Source organism: Mastomys coucha, unplaced genomic scaffold, assembly GCF_008632895.1.
Source record: "Mastomys coucha isolate ucsf_1 unplaced genomic scaffold, UCSF_Mcou_1 pScaffold14, whole genome shotgun sequence".
NCBI lineage: Eukaryota > Metazoa > Chordata > Mammalia > Rodentia > Muridae > Mastomys > Mastomys coucha.
The window spans coordinates 85,515,498-85,535,820 of NW_022196896.1; the positions used below are offsets into that span (position 1 = coordinate 85,515,498).

The window sequence follows — 20,323 nt, forward strand, 5'->3', positions numbered from 1 at the left end:
TATATATATATATATGTCAATATATATATAGACACCTTCTTCCAAGGAGTCAAGACCAACCTTCCTTCGCCTGTCCCTCCTTTGTTCCATTTTCACTCTTTCTGCTACCCCCCATTCCTTCTCTTTTTTCTTCCCGTCTTTCCTTCTCCCTTCCTCTCAAGCAGTTTTCTTCTTTTCTTGTTTCCCATCTCCATCTCCCTTCTTGGCTATGACTGTTACATTGAGAAACAAACTCTGAACAGGAGACGTGAACAAAAGGTTTTGCTCAAGGCTTTGAACTGCTTGGTTTTCAAGGTCCTTGTTCACGTCCGTCCATTTCAGGCGTGGTGGGACGCATCCGGGGTGGTGTGGCACTGCAGCCACTGCAGCTGGCTGGGTGGATACTAGTGACGGCCAGGCTGCTGCACATGCTGAAGATAGTTGGGAGAGTCAGAAAAATTTATGAAGCAACTGAATAAGATGAAAAATTAAAAAAAAAAGATGCGTGTAAACATGCAAAAGGACTACAGAGGTAGAGTCAAGTCAGCTAGGAGAAGCAAAGTCCAAGGAAAACTGGAGTGTGTGCTGAGACTTGGAGTTTAGAAGGAAAAATTGACCTGCTCAGGTCTGGTCTAAGCCACCAAGTGGCGCTGTTGGTACAAGGCTGTCCTTCTGGAACCAAGGCCAGCAGGGGCTCAGGCACTGGGGAATGAAGTAGGAGCTGGAGCCTCCGAAGAGCTCGAGCTCGCATGGCCACAAGTGCGCACGCGCGCACACACACACACACACACACACACACACACACACACTGTTCCTGGGGATCAAATTTTATGCCAGATTTTTAAATTTGCATTTATGTGTATTTCTATACCCATAACACATGCATCCTAGAGAGCAGCAAGAACTCCCAGTGTATATTTTTAAAAACAGACCTAACCCTACAGCTTAGACGGGATAGCTTTGACACTCCAGTGTCAAAGGTAAGAGGCTCCATGCTAGACTACTCTACCTCCACAGAGAAAGAAAGACAGCAGGAGCATTTTAAAGCACAGAAATTAACAGGCATACAAACTTACCAACATCATTGATTTTGTTTTACAGTTTTTACATTTTCTATTTATTCATGTATTTAGTGTGTGTGTGTGTGTGTGTGTGTCTGTGTGTGTGTGGGCGCATATGTGCATACCATTTAAGTCATCACACTGTAGTATGAAGCTGTATGTTTTCAGAGGTTATTGGAACCTGTTTGACAAAACTAGGTACGCGTACTTAGCAAAGTGAATTCAAGTGACCACTGTCTACCTGATACGTAATTATCTCAAAATGTGTGACTAGTCTTTGTCAGATTAGCAGACAGTTGCTCCCACAGGTTCATGCAGGAAAAATGTTTCTTCCCAGTACCAGAGAAATGCTCACGCTTTTTAAAATATTCTTTTATTTATTCTTTGATATTTTCTCACAGGTATACAATACATCTTGATTATATCCACCTCCTATCCCTTTTCTCCTCCTGGACCCGGCAACATGTGCCCCGCCCCCCCACTGCCATCTTCACATCTTTATGCTTCACGTTCAGTTACTACTTAGTCAACTACAACTCATGGGTGTGGGCAACCTACCAGCAGCCATGCCCCTAAAAAAAACTGATTCCTTTCCCCAGCAGCCATCAACCACCAGTAGTTTCATTTCAAGTAGTGCTTGCTACATAGCCCATGTGTACATATGTGTGTATACACAGCTTCATATTTAGCCTTCACATACATATCCCATAAACATGGGATACAGATAGATGGATGGGTGGACAGACAGACAGGGATAGATAGATATAGACATGGGATTTAGTAGAGTGGTTACAGTTCAACAATAGCTGTCTCCCAATGGGAAGTCTAAGAATCTAGTAGTTGTTCAGTCCCTGAGGCTGGATGTCCCAAAGAAGTAGGCTCTAATAACAGCCAATCAAGAGCAAGCAAGCAAGCAAAGAGCATAAGGTTCCTTCTTCCATGTCATTTATATAGTTTGACACCAGAAACGTCCCACCTCAAATGATCTGGATTTTGGGTAGGTCTTCCCATTTCAAGTAATTCAGCCAGCCGCTTGAGTTTTAGTTAATTCTAGATTTGGTCAAGTTGACAACTATCACACACAATATCTTGGTCTCCCTTGTACCTTGGCTTGCACGTGTGCGTCACATTTTGTATTATTGTTGAATATTGCTGTGCTGTTTACTTATGCTTAATTTTCACTGTGAAGTTATTGTGGTGTTATAAGTTCCTGCACTGTCTTTTATTCCACTGTCTTACATAAAGAGTAAAATACCAACTGGTGGCGTTTAAAAGCATATGTGAGCCAATGACCATGTTCTTCAATCCAGGATTCCTGAAGTGTTGGACATTGTTTGCACAGAAATGTCAAATATCCAATTACTATGTTTAGTTTTATAGCTTTAAATCCTCTTTTCTCAGGGGCTAGAAATATAGTTCAGGGATAGATCCTTACTTAGCATGTACAAGGCTATGTAGGAAAACTAAATTCCATGCTCCTTGCCCTGATAATAAATTCCTGCCTCCTATTCTGGCTTTTCCCACACTATGGGCCTCACCTCCAAAACATATTTTATGTGTTGTGGATCAAGACTCAACCACGTTGGGATGCCCAGGAGTGCTGAGCGATGTTGTGTGTGAAGGTCCATGTGCTAAAAGGAGTGGAAAGTAATGGCCTAAAAATCACTTCCCAGGCAGGAAAGTCTGTTGATAAGGTGTTTGGCTTGTACAACATTGCAGTTATACAGGACTACTGTCTAAGGCAGTAAGGGACCATCACAGAGATCTGCCTGCCTTTATCTCCCAAATAAATTAAAAGAATTAAAGGTTTTCACTGCCATGTCCAGCTTAGACTTAGTTTAATTACATTTTTATTTTGTATGGGAAGGACTGGGGAGTGGAGCACAAACAACTTTCGTGGAAGCCTGGGGGTAACTTTTGGGTCCTTTCTCTCTTCTCACCATGTGGGACCCAGGGATCAAACTCAGTTTGCAGTGTGACTTTCTAAATGATTCAAACACTGAGTACTGTGGCACAGACCTGTGATCCCAGCAACCAGGAGGCAGAGACAAGAGGTCACTGGAAGTTAGGAGCCCTAAGCAGCCAGGACGATATAACAAAAACTTGTCTCAGCTCCCTCCCACTCTCAGAAAATTGTGCTTTTTATCTAAACAACAGAAGTATGAATACAGCAGACTTGGGTCCGATAGTGAGGAGCATGTTACATATTTAATCCAAGTCTTCTGTCAAAGTGGAAGAGGAAAGTGACTTTAAAAAGGCAGAACTTAGGATGCTGAGATAGGAGTATCAGCTCGAGTTCCAAGACAACCTAAGGCTCTGAGGACCAGTTTCTATGACATCATGGAGCTTGGAACCAATCATCTTCCTAACGATGACAATGTGGGCTGTCACAACAATGGTGACTGCTGTAATTTTATTGAAAAACCTACCTATTCTAGTCAGAAATGGGCAGGGAGATAGAGATGATGGACAGGCAGGCAGAGGGACAGATAGGTGTTAGATGATAGACAAATGGACAGATGGACAGATAGATGTTAGATAATAGAGATGATAGCTGATAGACAGACAGGTGGACAGACAAACAGACATATAGATATTAGATGAGACACAGATGTTAAATGATAGAGATGATAGGTGATAGATATAGATGGATGACTGATATAGAGAGATAGATAGATAGATAGATAGATAGATAGATAGATAGATAGATAGGTATAGATTCTATATGAATGAATTTTAAGAAATATTGCTTATTTTATTCAGGACATTCTGTTTTGTTTGTTTGTTCGTTTTTAAGTTGTTGGTGGTTGGTTTTGTGGTTCTTTTTGAAACTGGGTCTGAATATGTAATCCAAGTTGACCTTAAACTGGAAATTCTGCCTCAGCCATCCTGTGTGTTATAAAATTGCACCACCAGTTTGTGTCATCTCCTACCCAAGGTCTAGCTATTTATCTAGGCAGTCACCAATCTTATGATAATCCTCCTGCCTCAGTTGTCCCAGTGCTGGGGTTGAATGCATGAGCTGCTACCTCAGAGTGTTTTGCCTCATTCTTTTATGACAAGAGTAAGACACTACAGGCGTTTTGTTACTTCATTTCATCATGTACCTTGATCATCACTCTGTCATTAAGATATCATTCTAGGGCTGAAGAGATGACTCAGCGGTTAAGAGCACTGACTGCTCTTCCAAAGGTCCTGAGTTCAAATCCCAGAAACCACATGGCGGCTCACAACCATCAGTACAGCTACAATGTACTCATATACAGTGTACTCATATACATAAAATAAATAATTTTTTTTTAAAAAAGATATCATTCTATTTGTACCTAAGTATTAGCATTCCATTATGTGGGTACTAGGGCTTATTTTCAACATTTCTGGATTGTATTTTTTTATGTTAGTACTGTGGAACATCTGAGATTACCCACATATTAAAGAAAAATTATTAGATGATATTTGTTATGAAATATAATGCGATATAATGTGGTGGGAGTACGGTAGAACCTGGCGGGTCCCTGCCAAGATGTTCCCCTGAGAAACCATGCCATGTGACAGACCTAATATAAAAAAGATCTATTGTGGGGGACGGGAGCAGGGACCTGGAAAAGGAGTAGAAGCAGAGAAGGGGGCTGGGGAGGAGGCGGGACAGAAAGAGAGGAAGAGAGAAACAGAGGCTAGCTAATAGAAACAGAGAGAAAGAGAGTGGAAGAAGAGGAAGGAGGGGACTGGGGTAGTGAGCAGTCTTTTTTTTTAATTCACTTTACATCCCGCTCATTGTCCCCTTTTGGTATCCCCTCCCACAACCCTTTTCTCTTCCCTCCTCTCCTTGGGGGGGGGGGGGGGGGGGGGGGGGGAGGGAGGGGCGGTGCCCAGTGAGTAGTCTTCTTATTGGCTGCCACACCTGACTTTTAACCTAGTCTGGCCACCGGGTGGTAACGAAAGCTGTTGCTAGGTAGCTGTCGGGCGGAGCCTAGCGAAGTTGTAAGCCAATAATAGTCCCCTCCCCAAAAGTGTCAAATTTAATAAAAACAGAGAAAACAGGAGAAATATGCAAACTCTCAAACACAATAGTTTGAATTCACAACATTTGAGAAAGGAAAACGGACCGCTAAAATGTGATAGAAAAACTAAACTGAAATTATCAATAACCTATAATGTTATTGCTAAGGGTTTTTTTGTTGTTGTTATTGTTTTTGTTTTGTTTTTTGTTTTGTTTTGTTTTTTAAAAGGCAGAGTGGCTGTGGTGCACACATCTGAAACTCTAGTATTCAGAGGTGGAGGCAGGAAGATCAGGAATTCATCCACATCCTTGACTACAAAGCGAGTTCAAGTCCAGCCCACGCGAGACTTCCTCAAACCTTCAAATCGATAGACAAATAAATAAATAAAAGAATGAATGAACGAACCATTTGTTTTAACCCAGCTTCTCTGGAAAGAGGCTGAAAAGAAAGAGGAGGAGCGGTAAATGCAAGCCCAGGGAAGGCGGGCTGGGGAGGTGTAAGGGGGTGGGGGATGGAGTGGGGGATGGGAGTGGGGAGGATGGGGGCTGCGATGCAGTTGGGAGTTAGCCATGCTGAGCTGGACTGAGGGATCTTGCAGCAGTCTGAATCGAGTTACAATCCATGTCTGTCCATTTAAGGGGGTGGCAGGCTCAGGGACCTCTCAATTCCAAGAGCTTCGTTCTGGCAGCTGGTCTCTGCAGGGGGCAGTAGCGACATTGTGCATGTCCCAGGCAGGCAGGGCTTAGGATGTCCACCAGGTTGCAGAAGGTGTAGCCTAATTGGTCTGAAGTATAAACTGCTATGATGCTATTTACAAGGAAATCATCTCGATCTCTGTTCCCATTCAGAAATCTTTGTAACAAAAATGTTTTGGATACAAAACTAAAAAAAAAAAAAAAAAAAAAAAAAAAAAAAAAAAAAAAAAAAAAAAATCTTAAAGAGTCATCCAGTGTTTTTTCTTGACCTTCAGCAAACCATAAATAATTAAAATTTGAAAATTCTGAAGGATATTTTACAGTTTCCCTTCAGGTGTCCTCTCTAGTTGGTAAACAACAATTTAATCCTTCAGAAATAAACCATCTACACACACACACACACATATAAACACTCACTTATACAAGGAGAAATTAATTAGCTACCTCTATTCAAGCATATTTGTGAGTTAACTCTGTAATTCCTGCAGCTCACACAAATGCTGGCCATTTTGAATTTTTAAAACTTATTTGGTTTGGTATGCCACCTGTAATTTTGGCAATTGGGAGGCTGAGGCCAGAGACAATAATATACTGCACCTCTCTTTGAAAAACTATTCTGCCTACTATCACACAAAGCAATTTGATCCAGATTAGATTTCTAGAAATGCCAAGTACTAATGGTATTTATAGACACTAAACATTAATTATACTTATATGAAAGGGAGGAAGGGATGGGGGAATGAGGAACTATGTGCACATACACACATACCACACTCACACACATACCACACTCTCACACATACTCACACACTCAATTTCTGCTTCCTCTTTATTTGAAATTTGTAAAGAGTCTTATTATGTAGTCCAGGCTACTCTTGAACTCACCACCCTGATTTTTCATTCTCCAAAGTACTGAGATTACAAGTGTGTCACTGGGGGATGGGGAGATGGCTCAACAGTCAAGAGCACTGACTACTCTTCCAGAGGTCTTGGGTTCAATTCCCAGCAACCACATGGTGACTCACAACCATCTGTAATGGAACCCAATGCCCTCTCCTGATATGCCTGAAGACATCTACAAAATAAGATAAATAAAATCTTAAATAAAAATAAGTAATGTCTTACCTATATTAAAAAAAAAAAAAAACCCACAAGTGTGCCACCACACCCAGCTCAAACTCTGCTCTCCTTCCTCGACTCTCTGCTATTTATAGAATATTATCAACACAGATACTTACTACATAGTGTTTGAAGGCCTGACTGCCCTGTCAGACTGAGATGGACTTTTTTTGTTTGGAGACAGAAAAGGAGTAGGAATCATCAGCTTTCTTTCCATACTACCATTCTGTGGTTCTTTTGACTCTAAAAGTTGGCTAGGTTGCAAATTTGTTTTAATGTTGGAAAACCAATCTGAGGTCAGATGGCACACATCTGCAATCCCGGGACTGGAGAAGCTGAGGCAAGTGGATTACCTCCACTTGGAAGCTAGCTGGGCTACTGTGAGAGACATTGCCTCAAAAGAAAAACAGATTTGAAAACCAAGAGGCTTACAGATGAAAGATAAAACACCCTTCAGCATGACCACTTTAGCACCAGGGTAGCCCAACTAGTGTGATGCACTTTCTGGGAAAGTGAGTGTATCCACAGAACTGACTTATGGCTGGAGTAAGAGCGAGCTTACTCCAGTGTGCCCGGTTGTATCCTCTCCGTAAAAGCCTCCTTGTTTTGAGGTGTGCACACATGAGCGCCAGCCACCGCGGTTCTGATGCATAGTTCTTTGCACTGATGAGCTAAAACTGCTGAAGTCATGAGACTGCTCCAGGCAGAGCCCTCGTGTGAGTCACACGAAAGCTCCACTCTGCTGACCTCTGGCAGAGCAGGAGCGAATGAGAAGAGGCAGATGGGAAGAGGTTCAAGTGCGGGTTTTCTCCTTGAACCTGGACTAGGATGGGTCAAGAGCTGTGTGCAAAGAGGCTACAGCCAGGATGCAGTTGCTACCACCGTTCGGAGGGAGGGGAGGCACACAGCTGTCAGAGAAGACAGCCTGGAAGCACCGAGCCTGCAGTATTTGAGGTACTTGTATCCCGGGAGGAGCATCTTTCTTTATTAGTAAACCAAGCAAATCAGACGGACACTCCCTTTTGTAACAGGGTCTGATTCCTCTGCGGTAGGTCTAAACTCATAAAAAGAAAATTCTATTAAAGTCACAGAGGATTTATGGCTGTAGTTATCAAGTTTGGGGGTGTACTTGTAAATCAGAAGAGGGGAATAAGCCTTGGGTTTGGCCTCTTTTGAGTTGAAACAGAAAAAGTGGTTCTTCTCTGGACGTCTCTGAGCCACTAAATTGCAGGGCTGAACTGTAGAGGGCAAGCTGCCATACCGGTAGGTCCGCTGTGGATTCTCAATTTCAGTAATTATCTTGTGATTATTAGCAGTGTCTTACTGGATTATTCTAAGGCATTACATTAGTCCCCAGGAAGGTGGACAGGTATGAGGAAACTGAGTTAAATGAAGAAATTGGAAAACACCCTCAAGGAGACTGGGTAAAACTGAGCAGGTAAAGGAAAAATTTAATATTTTAGTAATTGGTACCATGTTTGTCTCTAAGAGATCTGACTTTCAGGAAACCTGCCTTTCAGGGGTGTGGGAAGCTTACAAACAAACAACCAAAACCAAAATCAAAACCAAACAGCAAACAAACAAACAAACAAACAAAACCAGGTGAATAAAACAAAGAAAAGATTTTGCCAGTCACCAAATTCTGACTTTGTACACATTTTGCTCCTGTACTTTCTTTTTCTTCTAGCTAACAGATCTAAAAGGAGCATCATGTTCCCCGTCTTCATTTCACCCCAGGGGACTCCAGGCTGCCAGTGCCCAGAAGTTGGAGAGTAAAAGGCCACGGAGTAACAGTGATTCTTTTCAGGAAGAGAATCTGAGGCAGGGGTTGTCATGGGTGAGTGAACTGCTGACAGGCATCAAGGAGAATTTCATGGGTGCTTGTCTTGGGAAGCTAGCCTTCACTTTCCAGGAATGCCTGTGTGGGCTTGCATGTGCACACACACACACACACAAACACACACATACACACACACACAGACATACACATACATGCACACATGCACACACAGAGGGACAGACAGACACACATACACACATATGCATAGACACACATGCACAGGCACACATACAAGACACATGCATACATATAAAACATGAGCACACACACATGCACAGACCAACAGACATGCACACACAACACACAGACATACACAGGCATATGTGCAGACAGACAGATACAGACACTGACACAGAGACAAACACACACAGACACACACACACACACACATGGACATGGACACATACACACAGATACATAGACACATGGACGCATACATATACATATACATATATATACATACAAACATATGCAGACAGACAGACAAACAGACACACACACACACACACACACACACACTGCTCTCTAATGTCCCTAGGGAAAAGATAAGTCAACATATTTTTTATGTTTTCTTTCTGTCTTCCCACCTCTCACCCCACCCTCTGAGCAGAAGAAGAGCCTCCCTTTTGGGGCAGCCTCATCTTACTTGAACTTGGAGAAGCTGGGTGAAGGTTCTTATGCCAAAGTTTACAAGGGCATCAGCAGGTAAGTGACTTTTGAAAGACTTTTGATGAGGGCATTTCCTATTGCATTATAAAGCCAACTGACAATATACACATTCACAGTCTTTGGGACTGCGGCAGGACATCTGGGCCAAAAGGATGGTAGACATGGTGGGGTTTTGTTTTGTTTTGTTTGGGGGTTTTTTGTTTAAGATTTTATTTATTTTATGTATATGAGTATACTGTTGCTGTCTTCAGACACACCAGAAGAGGGCATCAGACCCCATTACAGATGGTTGTGAGCCACCATGTGATTGCTGGGAATTGAACTCAGGACCTCTGGAAGAACAGTCAGTGCTCTTAACCACTGAGCTATCTCTCCAGCCCTGACATGGTGATTTTAACAGCCTTGAAAAACAAAACAAAACAAAACAAACAAAAAACCAATTAACAAAAAAACAAAACAAAAACAAACCAACAAAAACCTAGCTAAAATCAACCACTGAAGAAGGTAGACTTTCTCCACTGTTGACCCCCAAAACAATTACTACCTTGTGAAAAAGCCAGGTGGTTTCTTTAGGGCTTTTCTTATCCCTTCCTAAATCTCAAAGTGTGGGATATCTAAAAAACTATGTTCTGCATTTGTAAAATATACCAAACGGTTGGGAAAAAAGAATGCTTATCCAAAATCTAAGTGTACCTGGTTTGAAGATGCAGTTCTGGTCTTTCATCTACTTTTAGTAAGGGTAGGAAAGTTGGAAAACCTTATCCCTTAGCTTATGGTACTCCAAAAGAGAAAATAATGACTTAATGGTTACCATATTTTAAAAATGTGAATACTATAAGACTAAATATTTTTGCTTATCTTAGAGTTTGTATATTTGTGCTGTCTTTGTTAAAGTAAGATTATCAGGGAAATACAATTTTAGTTATATAGAACCAGGATTTGATTCATGACCATAGATTATCCTGGGAACTAAGAATATAATATATTGCTTTCAAGAAACTCAGTTTAGGAATAGAATGAAAAATTCCATCAGAAATGCTTCCCAACCTGAATTGAAATCTCCATATCCATGTAAAAATCCAGGTGAAGCTATGAATGCTTTAACCCAATTGTTGTGAGGACAGGAAGGAGTGGAGACAGAACGATCAGTGGAGCGTGGTAGTCACTAGGCTAGCCCCAAGTTCAGTGAGAGACCTTGTCACAAAAGAATAATATATGTATTATACATATAATGAAAGAATAACATATTTCCACTATATTTAATATACTACAAAAAGGATTACATATGTGCATATTATAATAGCCTAAATAAAAATAAAAAATGGACTCAAATATCCATTAAAGCAAGGCAAGGTAAATATCTACCATACTATGAACCAATATAAAAAGAGGCCCAATACTGAAGAAGGAGGTGGGGAGCAGTGTCAACAGGATAATGGGACTCCATGGCCTTGTTTAGGGAAAAAAAAAAAAATCAAACCACTTAGTACTTACACAGAGTGAGATGTACACAGAAAAGTATGAGGTATGAGGACAAAAGATTTACTTTTTGTGGTTAAAACTGAAGGCTACCTTGAAAACTGAACATTTATGATATAAAAGCACATTTTAAAGTACCAGAAAGAGCCAGGTATGGTAGCATATCAGGAGTCCACCACAGGTATATTGAAGGCTAACCGGGTAGAGTAAAACCTTGTCTCAAAAGAGAGCAAAAAACAAACAAACAAAAAAAACCCCAAAAACAAAAAACTATCGTAGATGTTCTAGCCATTGCAAAAAGACAGAGACTGAAGATTATTATTATTATTAGTGATTATAACATGGTCTTTCTAAAAAGGCTATGATCATCACCTAAGAGATTATTAGACCTAGTAACACATAGTATTCATGTGATCAGTTTACAAAGTCAAAACAAGTTTTGTATTAGAAGTAACTATTTAGAAAATATTGTAGAAAAAATTATCCTCACAGAAGCAACAAAAATCTGACTGTCAGTGTTAAAATAAGCGGATTCCTAAACAGCTGCTGTTGTACGTGAAACCTCAAGTCGGACAGCCTGCTGTAATCAAACACCTTCTCTGGACTGCTCTATCTGCTGTGCTCCAAGCCAGGCTTTATCTATGAGGAGTACTTTAGAGAGTGGGAGGAACACAAGATGATAAAGGAACTAGTAAGATAGTGGCTCAAAGTGGGACGGGTGCCCTGGAAAGGAACAGAATGGGCAGATCCAGAGGGCAGCGGGGTAATTACAGTTTTAAATGGAGAGGTGAGAAGAGAGCTCACTGAGAAAGGAATATTTGAACAGGGCATCTGAGGGAGGTGAAGAAGAAACTAGATGCAGGGACAAGGAGGACAACTCCAAGCAGGGCAGAAACAAGTTAAAAACAAGACAAAACCCCCAAACTTCCCTTGTCAGAACCACAGAGCCAGCCCCAACGTGGGGGAGCTGGACGGAGGGGAGGGCAGGGGAGCAGCAGGGAGGATGTGTGTGCTCCAAGGTGTTTGCAAAGTTAGGGCAGTTGGAAGCTACTATATGAGGATGTCCGTGCTTCTCTGACTTCAGGTTTTCAAGTTCCTAAACAGAGGTGCCCCTTGAAATACTTAAGGAAGTGGTGTAGGAGGCAAGGACTAGCCTCAGCTTGGAGAGTGGTTCTGAGGAAGGTGCGTCTGGGAGTGGTGAAAACAAATGACAAAGTCAAATGGTAGATCCATGCTGGTGGCCTGTGTTCTGCTTGACACAGCCTTCCAGCCTGCTTTCTCTCTGTTCTGCTCTGTCTGGAGATCTCCAGACAGCTCTCTCTATTTTCTGCTCAAGACAGTTCTCCAAGCAGTTCTCCCTTGCTATTCTAAAGCATTTGCTGGATAGATCCATCTCCTCTAGATCATAAGCCCAGTTTTTATTTTACATATCAATTCAGTCATTTACTCCAGGTTTCCTTTTGATTATCCTATGAAGCATCCTGAGACCCTAGCCCCTTAATTCTTTGGAGACAGCAAGCACACATTTTCTTTTAACAATGCAAAAGAATTCAGAGATCTGCTTGCCTCTGTTAAGCACAGGCAGTAAGATAACTGGATGGGACTCCATCATGAAATTACCATTTCTACCACACCTGAGTCTAATCCTGCTCTGTCCCAGGATGACCCAGAACTCAGGAATCTGCCTGCCTTTGTAAGCATAAAGAAAAAACCTTAGCTGGGTGGGACCTCCTGTGATTGCCACTTCCCTAAAAATCCTTTTCTCCTTTCCTAGTATATGAGTGCTCTACCTGCATGTACACCTGCATGCCAGAGGAGGGCATCAGATCCCGTTATAGACGGTTGTGAGGCACCATATGGTTGCTGGGAATTGAACTCAGGACCTATGGAAGAACAAACAGCCACTGCTCTTAACCACTGAGCCATCTCTCCAGCCCCTATACTTTTTCTTTTTTTAAAGTTCAAAATTTGAAAGACAAGTGAGAGCAAGTGCAAAAGTCTGGGTAAAATGTTCCTGTAAGAAGGAGAAATAAGGGTGAGATAAATAGAGAAGACTGGGAAATACAGTTCCAAAAGTAATGAAGTTGAAATTAAAATATGATACCCACAGAGAGCAAACTGTGAAGGAAAAAACAGTCTAAGCCCACACTTGGGAGAGGTTTGGCAAAGCCTCATGGGCATCATCGGAAGAGCTTCCAAGGGGTAAATCTGCCAAAACCAGGGCACGAAATTAAGTGGTATTGAGTTATAACCCAAAGAATAAAATATGAGTTTCTGCAGCTACAAATGAATGGCTCGATAAATTAATAAAGAAGAGAGAAGAAATAAATCTCCCATGCAAAAGAACCCCAGGTAGCTACGTGGATCTACTCTCTCAGAAGTAGATCTCAGTGGATCCATGCCCAGAGTGCAGGTCACACTTAGTGAATTTGATCCTAATATAGGGGTGGTGGATAGTCACTTCACAACAGACACTCAACAGATACTACCTCAGACAGGCAGTTAAAGTCAACATCAAGAGTCTCAAGTCATGATAGAATATGGTCAAGATGCTCTGAGCCTTCCCCCAAACTCAGAATTCCAGTTTAATCTTAAGAGAAACATCAGTGGGAAATGAGTGTCATTGGGGTGCATGATGTGAAATGCCCAAATAACCAAAAACATTTTTATGGAAGAACAAGAGAAAAGTCAGGAAAAAAAAAAAACCTCTAAGAGAGGGGCATCCTTTAAAGTTCTTAACCTGCACTCCTCAAAACCATCAAACCCAGGTTTGATGATCAGGTGATCAAACCCAGGGAAAATATGACAAACTGCGCAGCCAAGAGGGACCTAGCAAGATTCAACAACTAAATGTCATCCTGAATAGAATCTGGACAATAAGAATAACATGAAGTAAAAGTTAAAGAAATCCTGACTGGAGAGTTGTCTCAGCAGTTAAGAGCACTGATTGCTCTTCCATAGGTCCTGAGTTCAATTCCCAGCAACCACATGGTGGCTCACAACCGTCTATAATAGGATCCGATGCCCTCTTCTGGTGTGTCTGAAGACAGTGGCAGTGTACTCATATACATACAATAAATCTTTTTTTTTTTAAAGTAGAAAAATCCATTAAATTGTTTTTAAAAGTTTTAAAAATCCTAATGAATTATGAGCTTTAATAATAATGTATCAATATTGTTTCATTAATTATCATTAGTGTGCACTCTTTTAGTTTAGTTTTTTTTGCTGTTTTGCTTTGCTTTATGATACAGATTCATGTCATTCAGGCCAGCTGAACTTCCTGTGTAGCTGAGGATAACCTTGAACTCCTTGGCCTCCTGCCTCTATCTCCCAAGTTCTAGAAGTATAGGTGTGGGTCACCATGTCCAGTTTGGTTCACTAACTAACAACTGTGCCTTCCTAAGTAAGACTCAATGGTCAAAGAAAGAGCAAGGATATGTGAACTTTCTATACTGTCTTCTTAATTTTTCTAAAATTCTAAACTTGTTCTTTAAAAGTGAAGTTTAAATCAATAGAGCTGAGAATGTAGCTCAGCAGTACAGCGCTCTTTAGGAAGCAATCTGGGCATGGGCTCACTTTAAGAAAGACACGTGCAGTGCCTACTCTATGACTTAGCAATTCCCTACCTACCTTAAGGAAACAATGGGAGCTATGGGAAAATATTTAACTGCAGAAATGTTCGCCACGGTTTTTCATTGAGACAGTCTCATGCTAGCCCAAGTTGGCTTTAAACTCATCATGTAGCCCAGGCTGACCTTGTGGCAACCTTCCCTCCACCTTAGCCACTCAAGGGCTAGAGTTACATGCCCAGCACAGTATTCTTAAAATAACCTCAAACTGAAATTTATAATTTGGAACTGGCAAAACACATTGTAATGTATTTATATGATAAGATACTATAACATTATTAAATACCACATTCTGTAAGAGGGAATCATAAAACTAGGCATGTAGCTTATTCCTCTATCCCTGGCACTTGAAAAACTGAGACAAGCGTATTGTTATGAACTCAAAGCCAGCTGGTCTGTTAAAAATTACCATGAATGATAAAAGAAAACATGGAACTGAGAAAGAACAGGCCATGTTCTCTCTCGCCCCGGGGGCAGGGGGGGCGCTTTGGAAGCTGCTATAAGTAAGACACTCGCTGTTAACAGACTCATCCAGGAGAACTAGAAGTTGGAGGCCAGCCAGCCTGAGCTAGATTGTAAGACCCTGTCTCAACAAGACAAAAATCTTGCATCTCCCACCCTCTGCAAAAACAAAAATAAACAACAAAAAGAAAGAAAAGAAGAGAGAACGTGGCTGTCATCTGACATGAAATGTGGAGATACTCTAAGGTCTGAAAACTAAATGAGGCGTTGACTCTCACTTTCAGATGATGGCTCCAGCTCCTCTGCTGAGAGTAGACAGAGCTACAAATGTTCAAGCAAGGAGATAGCTATGAAGCCACAGCCAAAGTTAGGTGACACACAAGACTGGCTCAAGTGTACCAGAGGTATTATGTGCATCAGAAAGTATTATGAAGGAGATGGTCTCTCTGTGCCTATCTGCTTTCTCTGGATGTTCTATAAGGAAACTATAGCACTTTAGCAAAGAGAAGGATGTTTCAAAATATATATGTAACATGTTTTATACATAATGATCTTTGTGTTTTGAGAAAACTGTAGGTTTAAATACTAGGATACATTGTAGAGGAAAGGGTTTTTTGTTTGTTTGTTTGTTTGTTTTTAATAGACTCTCCGATGTAAGCTGTTGCTTTGAACCATCTTAGTGAGTGTGTGTGTCTGCCCCTTTCTAGGATAAATGGACAACTAGTAGCTCTTAAAGTCATCAGCATGAATGCAGAGGAGGGAGTCCCTTTCACAGCTATCCGGGAAGGTAAGAACAGGAAAAAAAATGGACCCCAGAGATTGTTTTGATTATTCAGTGTGGTAAAACACAGTGGAGGATTCTGTCTTTCCACTCAGCATGTGGTCTCTGGTATCTTCAGAAGTCATAACTATAATTTCAAAGTTTGATTTTGTTGCCAGTTTCCCAAGATTATTTACGCTATTATTTTATTATTTGTTCTTGAAGATAAAGCTCAAAACTGCTGCTAATATCATGATCTCTATGAGCATTTACTAAATGTTTCCCATATGTTTGGATTCATGCAAAGACCATGTCTTTACAACTCAGAAATTCATTTAAAAGAGAAGTGTAACAGTATATTAATCCATGGAAGGGATTTCCCTGATCATAGCTTGTTGTCTTGTTTTTGTTTTTCATGCAGTGCTTAGGGATTGAGCCAAGGGTCCAACACACAAACTCTTTTTCTTGAGACAGGATCTCATTAAGTTCCCCAGGCAGGTCTTGAACTTTCAGCCCTTCTGCTTTAACCTCCTGAATAGAAGGCATTTTCTCTCTCCCTCGGGGACTGTCTCATCCATTTATTTTTCTTTTATTTTTATTTTTTAAAATGAGATAGGGTTTCAATAATTTGCCTAAGTTAGCCTCAAATCTAATCCTATTGCCTCAGCCACCTCAGAACTGGGACGACTGGTGTGCCTTACCAAACCTAGCTTCCTGTGTTTTCTTTATACCCTGGGCAGCATAGTAAGGTAGTAAATAGATCCAAATTTGCATCATCTGGCTGCTAGATACCACTGCAATGAGGTGATATTGGGTCAATTGCTTATCTAAGATTGAGCTGTTAAGTTGGGTGGGCATGCCTTTGGTCTCAGCTCTTGGGAGGCAGAGGGAGGCTGATCTCCATGAATTTGAGGCCAGCCTGGCCTACAGTTCTAGGACAGCCAGAGCTACACAGAGAAACCCTGTCTCATTTAAAAAAAAAAATGGCTGATAATAATATATAGTTTATGGAGCTGTTATGAAGATCAAATGAGAGTACATAACAGTCTTTTTCAGGGTTCAATTGATTAGTCTCTGCTATTGTTTTGTTCTTGATTATTATTTTGTTACTTTTGAGTCATATTTTACTGATCAGTGAGAAGATTTATTTACACCACAGTGTTTAATACTAATAGCTTATAAATTTAAAACTAACATAGCAAAATTAAAGAATACAATTTATCAACATTTTACTTGAGGCTTGTTTGTTTGCTTGCTTGCTTGCTTGAGACAGTGTCTCCAGAGAGCCCAGACTGACTCCAAACTCGTTGTGTAAACCAGGATGATCTTGAACTCTTGCTCCCGCTGCCTATCCCTCCCAAGGGCTTTGATTATGGCTGCAGCACCACACTCAGTTATACACTCCCTGCTGGGAGTCGAATCCAAGGCCCCAAGCATGCTAGGAAGTTAGTTACTTTTCTGATGTGGTGATAAAATACCACGACCAAAGGCAACTTAAGGAAGAAAGAGTTAATCTGGCCCACAGTTCCAAAGAGATGAGTCCATCGCAGCACCGGGTTGGGAGAGGCAGAGCAGCAAACAGCAAAAGATGGCACCTTCAGCCACACGCGCAAACCGGAAGTGAGCGATCTTAAAACCAAGCCTGCAGCGACGTACTTCCTCCAGCAAAATTGTTCTGACCCCAAATAACGCCAGCTACTGGAAACCAAATATTCAAATACTAAAGCCTATGGGGTATGCTTCTCATTCAGACCACCACACTAGGCAAGCGCTCTTAGCAACTGAGCTAAATCCCCACCCCATGAGAGCCATTTGAATGATGGGATTATTATTCGTCTCTGGGGGGGTCGGGGGGGGCGGGAAGCAATGGCCCTTCCTCAGTCTTCCTTTCTTTGTCTTAGCTATTTGTCTTCCCTTCTTTACTGAGTATACACTACATGCAAAAGGATAGCGCTGAATGAGCAGAGAAATGAGCAGAGAAAGCCCCATTCTTCATTCTGTGTTTTCAGCCTTAACTGAGCAAACAACCCAAATATTAAGTGTACAGAGGCTGTTGTAAACAGAATGACTCAGACTCGGGGTAGCTAATGGAGGCAGGCTTTAGACTGACTGAACTTAGAAGACTGGGTTATGCAAGCAGGCATTAAAAAAAAACAATTCTGAAAATGAGTTTATAATTCAATTGGATGCCATTTCCCAAAAGTCTCTGAAGCCTCTGGAAAGCATTTTACATTTAAATAGAAAGGCCAAAAGGCTCTCAGTGTAAGTGGGGATTCATGGTAGGATCAGGTGCAATCTGGGGGAACTCATGGTTTTAAGCATTTAACATGATGGAAGCTGCACTTGCTAGTGTACTTATTAGTGGTCCAAGTGAGAACATGATCACGTTTGGAGACAGATGTGTGGATAGGCAAAAAAGTATTTCTGAACACAATAAAACAACAACAGCAATAACAACAACAACAACCAGGTCATCAGACTAGAGGAGGCTCTCTGGGCGAAGGCTCCCCTTGTTCTCTGGGCATCGGCTTTTGTGAGCTTGAGTTCACTGAAGGCTCACACTGGGCTTTGTTGCTATTTTCTCCAGAGCTAAGTTCTCCAACTCTGCATCTGGCAATCACAGTGAAACGTGTTTTGCAGCAGGTTTTGCTAACAGATGTTCTCTGGCCGGCTCAAAGCCCCCGGGTGTGTATTGTTCTATAAGCACTGCCATTCTGCCATTCTCTTATTGCAAGTTTGCTTGAGCCGCCTCCCACACAGGTGTTCACAATTACAGTTAGTGGTCCTGTGTGGACTTCCTCGGTTTGTTTTATGGGACTGGCCCCTTACTGAAAGCTTTGCTTGTATGATATGAAAAACCACAAAAGGATTTTTGACACGTCGGAGGTGGTTCAACTTCCAGTTTCTAACAATGGCTGCTTCTTTTTCCTCCAGGGTAAAAAGCTTGCAGCCTTGAAAGCAAGGCCTCACTTAAGAACTTTTGGCACTGGCTCATTTTTCCCTCATTTAAGATCTGGATGCCCAGGAGACCAGAGAGTCGAAGGTTAAATGGGAAGGGCTGGGAAGCAAGATAAGAACAGCTGGAGTTCATTAGTTAAAATCCAGGGTCATTAGCTATAAAGGCAACCAAAAGCCATGCGCAGAGAAACTCAGAGGAAGGCAGCCTTCTTACCAAACCCTCGAAGCAGGAATCCTTTTCCTGAGGAAATCTGCTTGCTCTGAAGGTGTGGCGGCCCAGAGCTTAGAGAGTGGGATTCTGCTACGTGGACAGTCTCTCCATGTACGTTTGTTTTCACATGATCTTCATATATAATAACATGAAATTAACAAAAGCCTGAGCAACACTAAGGGAAACTCTTACTGAGTATTCATGCACCCTCCAGTCCTTTAACACCTTTAGAGGAATCATATCGTATCGCCAAACTTTCAAACACTATCTGATTCAAACCAACACTCAGAACCTTATGTGCATTCACCCTGCAGTATGTGCCGGATGTCTGAGATGGCCAGGCACTCTGCTGACTATTAGATACACCGCATCCCTGCTTCTCTCCATGATGCTGAGGGTCAAAGCCAAGGCCAACACGGGCTAGGTAAGGAATTTACCGCTACACTATTTGCCCAACCCTCTTTTTCATTTTTTATTTTGAGACAGGGTCCCACTGAGTTGCCCAGGCTGGCCTTGAACTCTCCTTGTAGGCCAGGCTGTCTTTGCTCTCTCGCCACCTTCCTGCCTTAGTCTCCTGAGGTCGGTGGAATTACAGGCCCAGGTTATTACTATCCTCATCCCTTTGCTAATAAAAAGATGAAAGAGCTGGATATGGCGATACAAACTTGTCGTCTCAGCACTGAGGGGGCAGAGGCAGGAGGATCACTCTGAGTTCGAGGCCAGCGTAGTCTGCATAGCCAGTTCTAGGCAAACCAGGGCTACATGGTGAATCCCTGTATCAAACAAAACAAAATGGAAACAAACAAACAAACAAACAAAAAAAAGATAAAAAAAAATCACAGGGTTTTGTAGCAATTTAAAAGTCTTTTATTTTTGACCCAGAATCACATTTCAAATGCTTATTTTTACAACTGGGAGAAAATACTTTGAGTAGGCTGGGTTTTGTTGTTGTTGTTGTTGTTTTTGCTGTTTTTTTTTTTTTTTTTTTTTTTTTTTTTTTTTTTTATGGATTTTATATGAATGTACCTTAGTTTCATTGAATTCCATATTGACATTCCAGGAAGGGACCCTAAGTACCTTTCTAAAAACAGCCAGCTTTGGGTTGAACCTAGGACCTTCAGCCTGTCTACCTTGTTTCCTTGAGAGAACCAGGCATAGGACAGGCCTCTCCTCACCACAGTCTTTGCTAACCCTTTATACCAACACCTGGAAGGACAAAGTGTTGTTGTAGCAATGAAGGGGCCTGAGCCTCAGAGACGCTGAGTGGCTTTTCTGAGGTCACAAATCTAGTCAGCATGTTTGGGTAGATAGGACTAAAGTCTGTTATATTTAAGTTCTCCCTGCCCTACTATGTAAAACTGCAAATGCTTGCACCGTTTAAGCATCTCCTTCAGCAAGAGTAAAAGTAGAAAGAAAATAGAAAGAAGCTCTTGGCCGGGCGGTGGTGGTGCACGCCTTTA

At 41.6% G+C, this 20,323-nt stretch overlaps 1 protein-coding gene across 1 annotated transcript in view; it reads left to right on the plus strand.

Moving 5' to 3' along the window:
• The first annotated feature begins 7,628 nt into the window (after positions 1-7,628).
• Positions 7,629-20,323, plus strand: part of Cdk15 (cyclin dependent kinase 15) — an 89,792-nt gene continuing 77,097 nt past the window's right edge. Inside the window, exons 1-4 of the mRNA XM_031368842.1 lie at positions 7,629-7,809; positions 8,543-8,692; positions 9,306-9,400; positions 15,642-15,721. Of these exons, the coding sequence (XP_031224702.1) occupies positions 7,684-7,809; positions 8,543-8,692; positions 9,306-9,400; positions 15,642-15,721 (451 nt within the window). The 5' untranslated portion in view covers positions 7,629-7,683. The remainder of the gene's footprint in view (positions 7,810-8,542; positions 8,693-9,305; positions 9,401-15,641; positions 15,722-20,323) is intronic.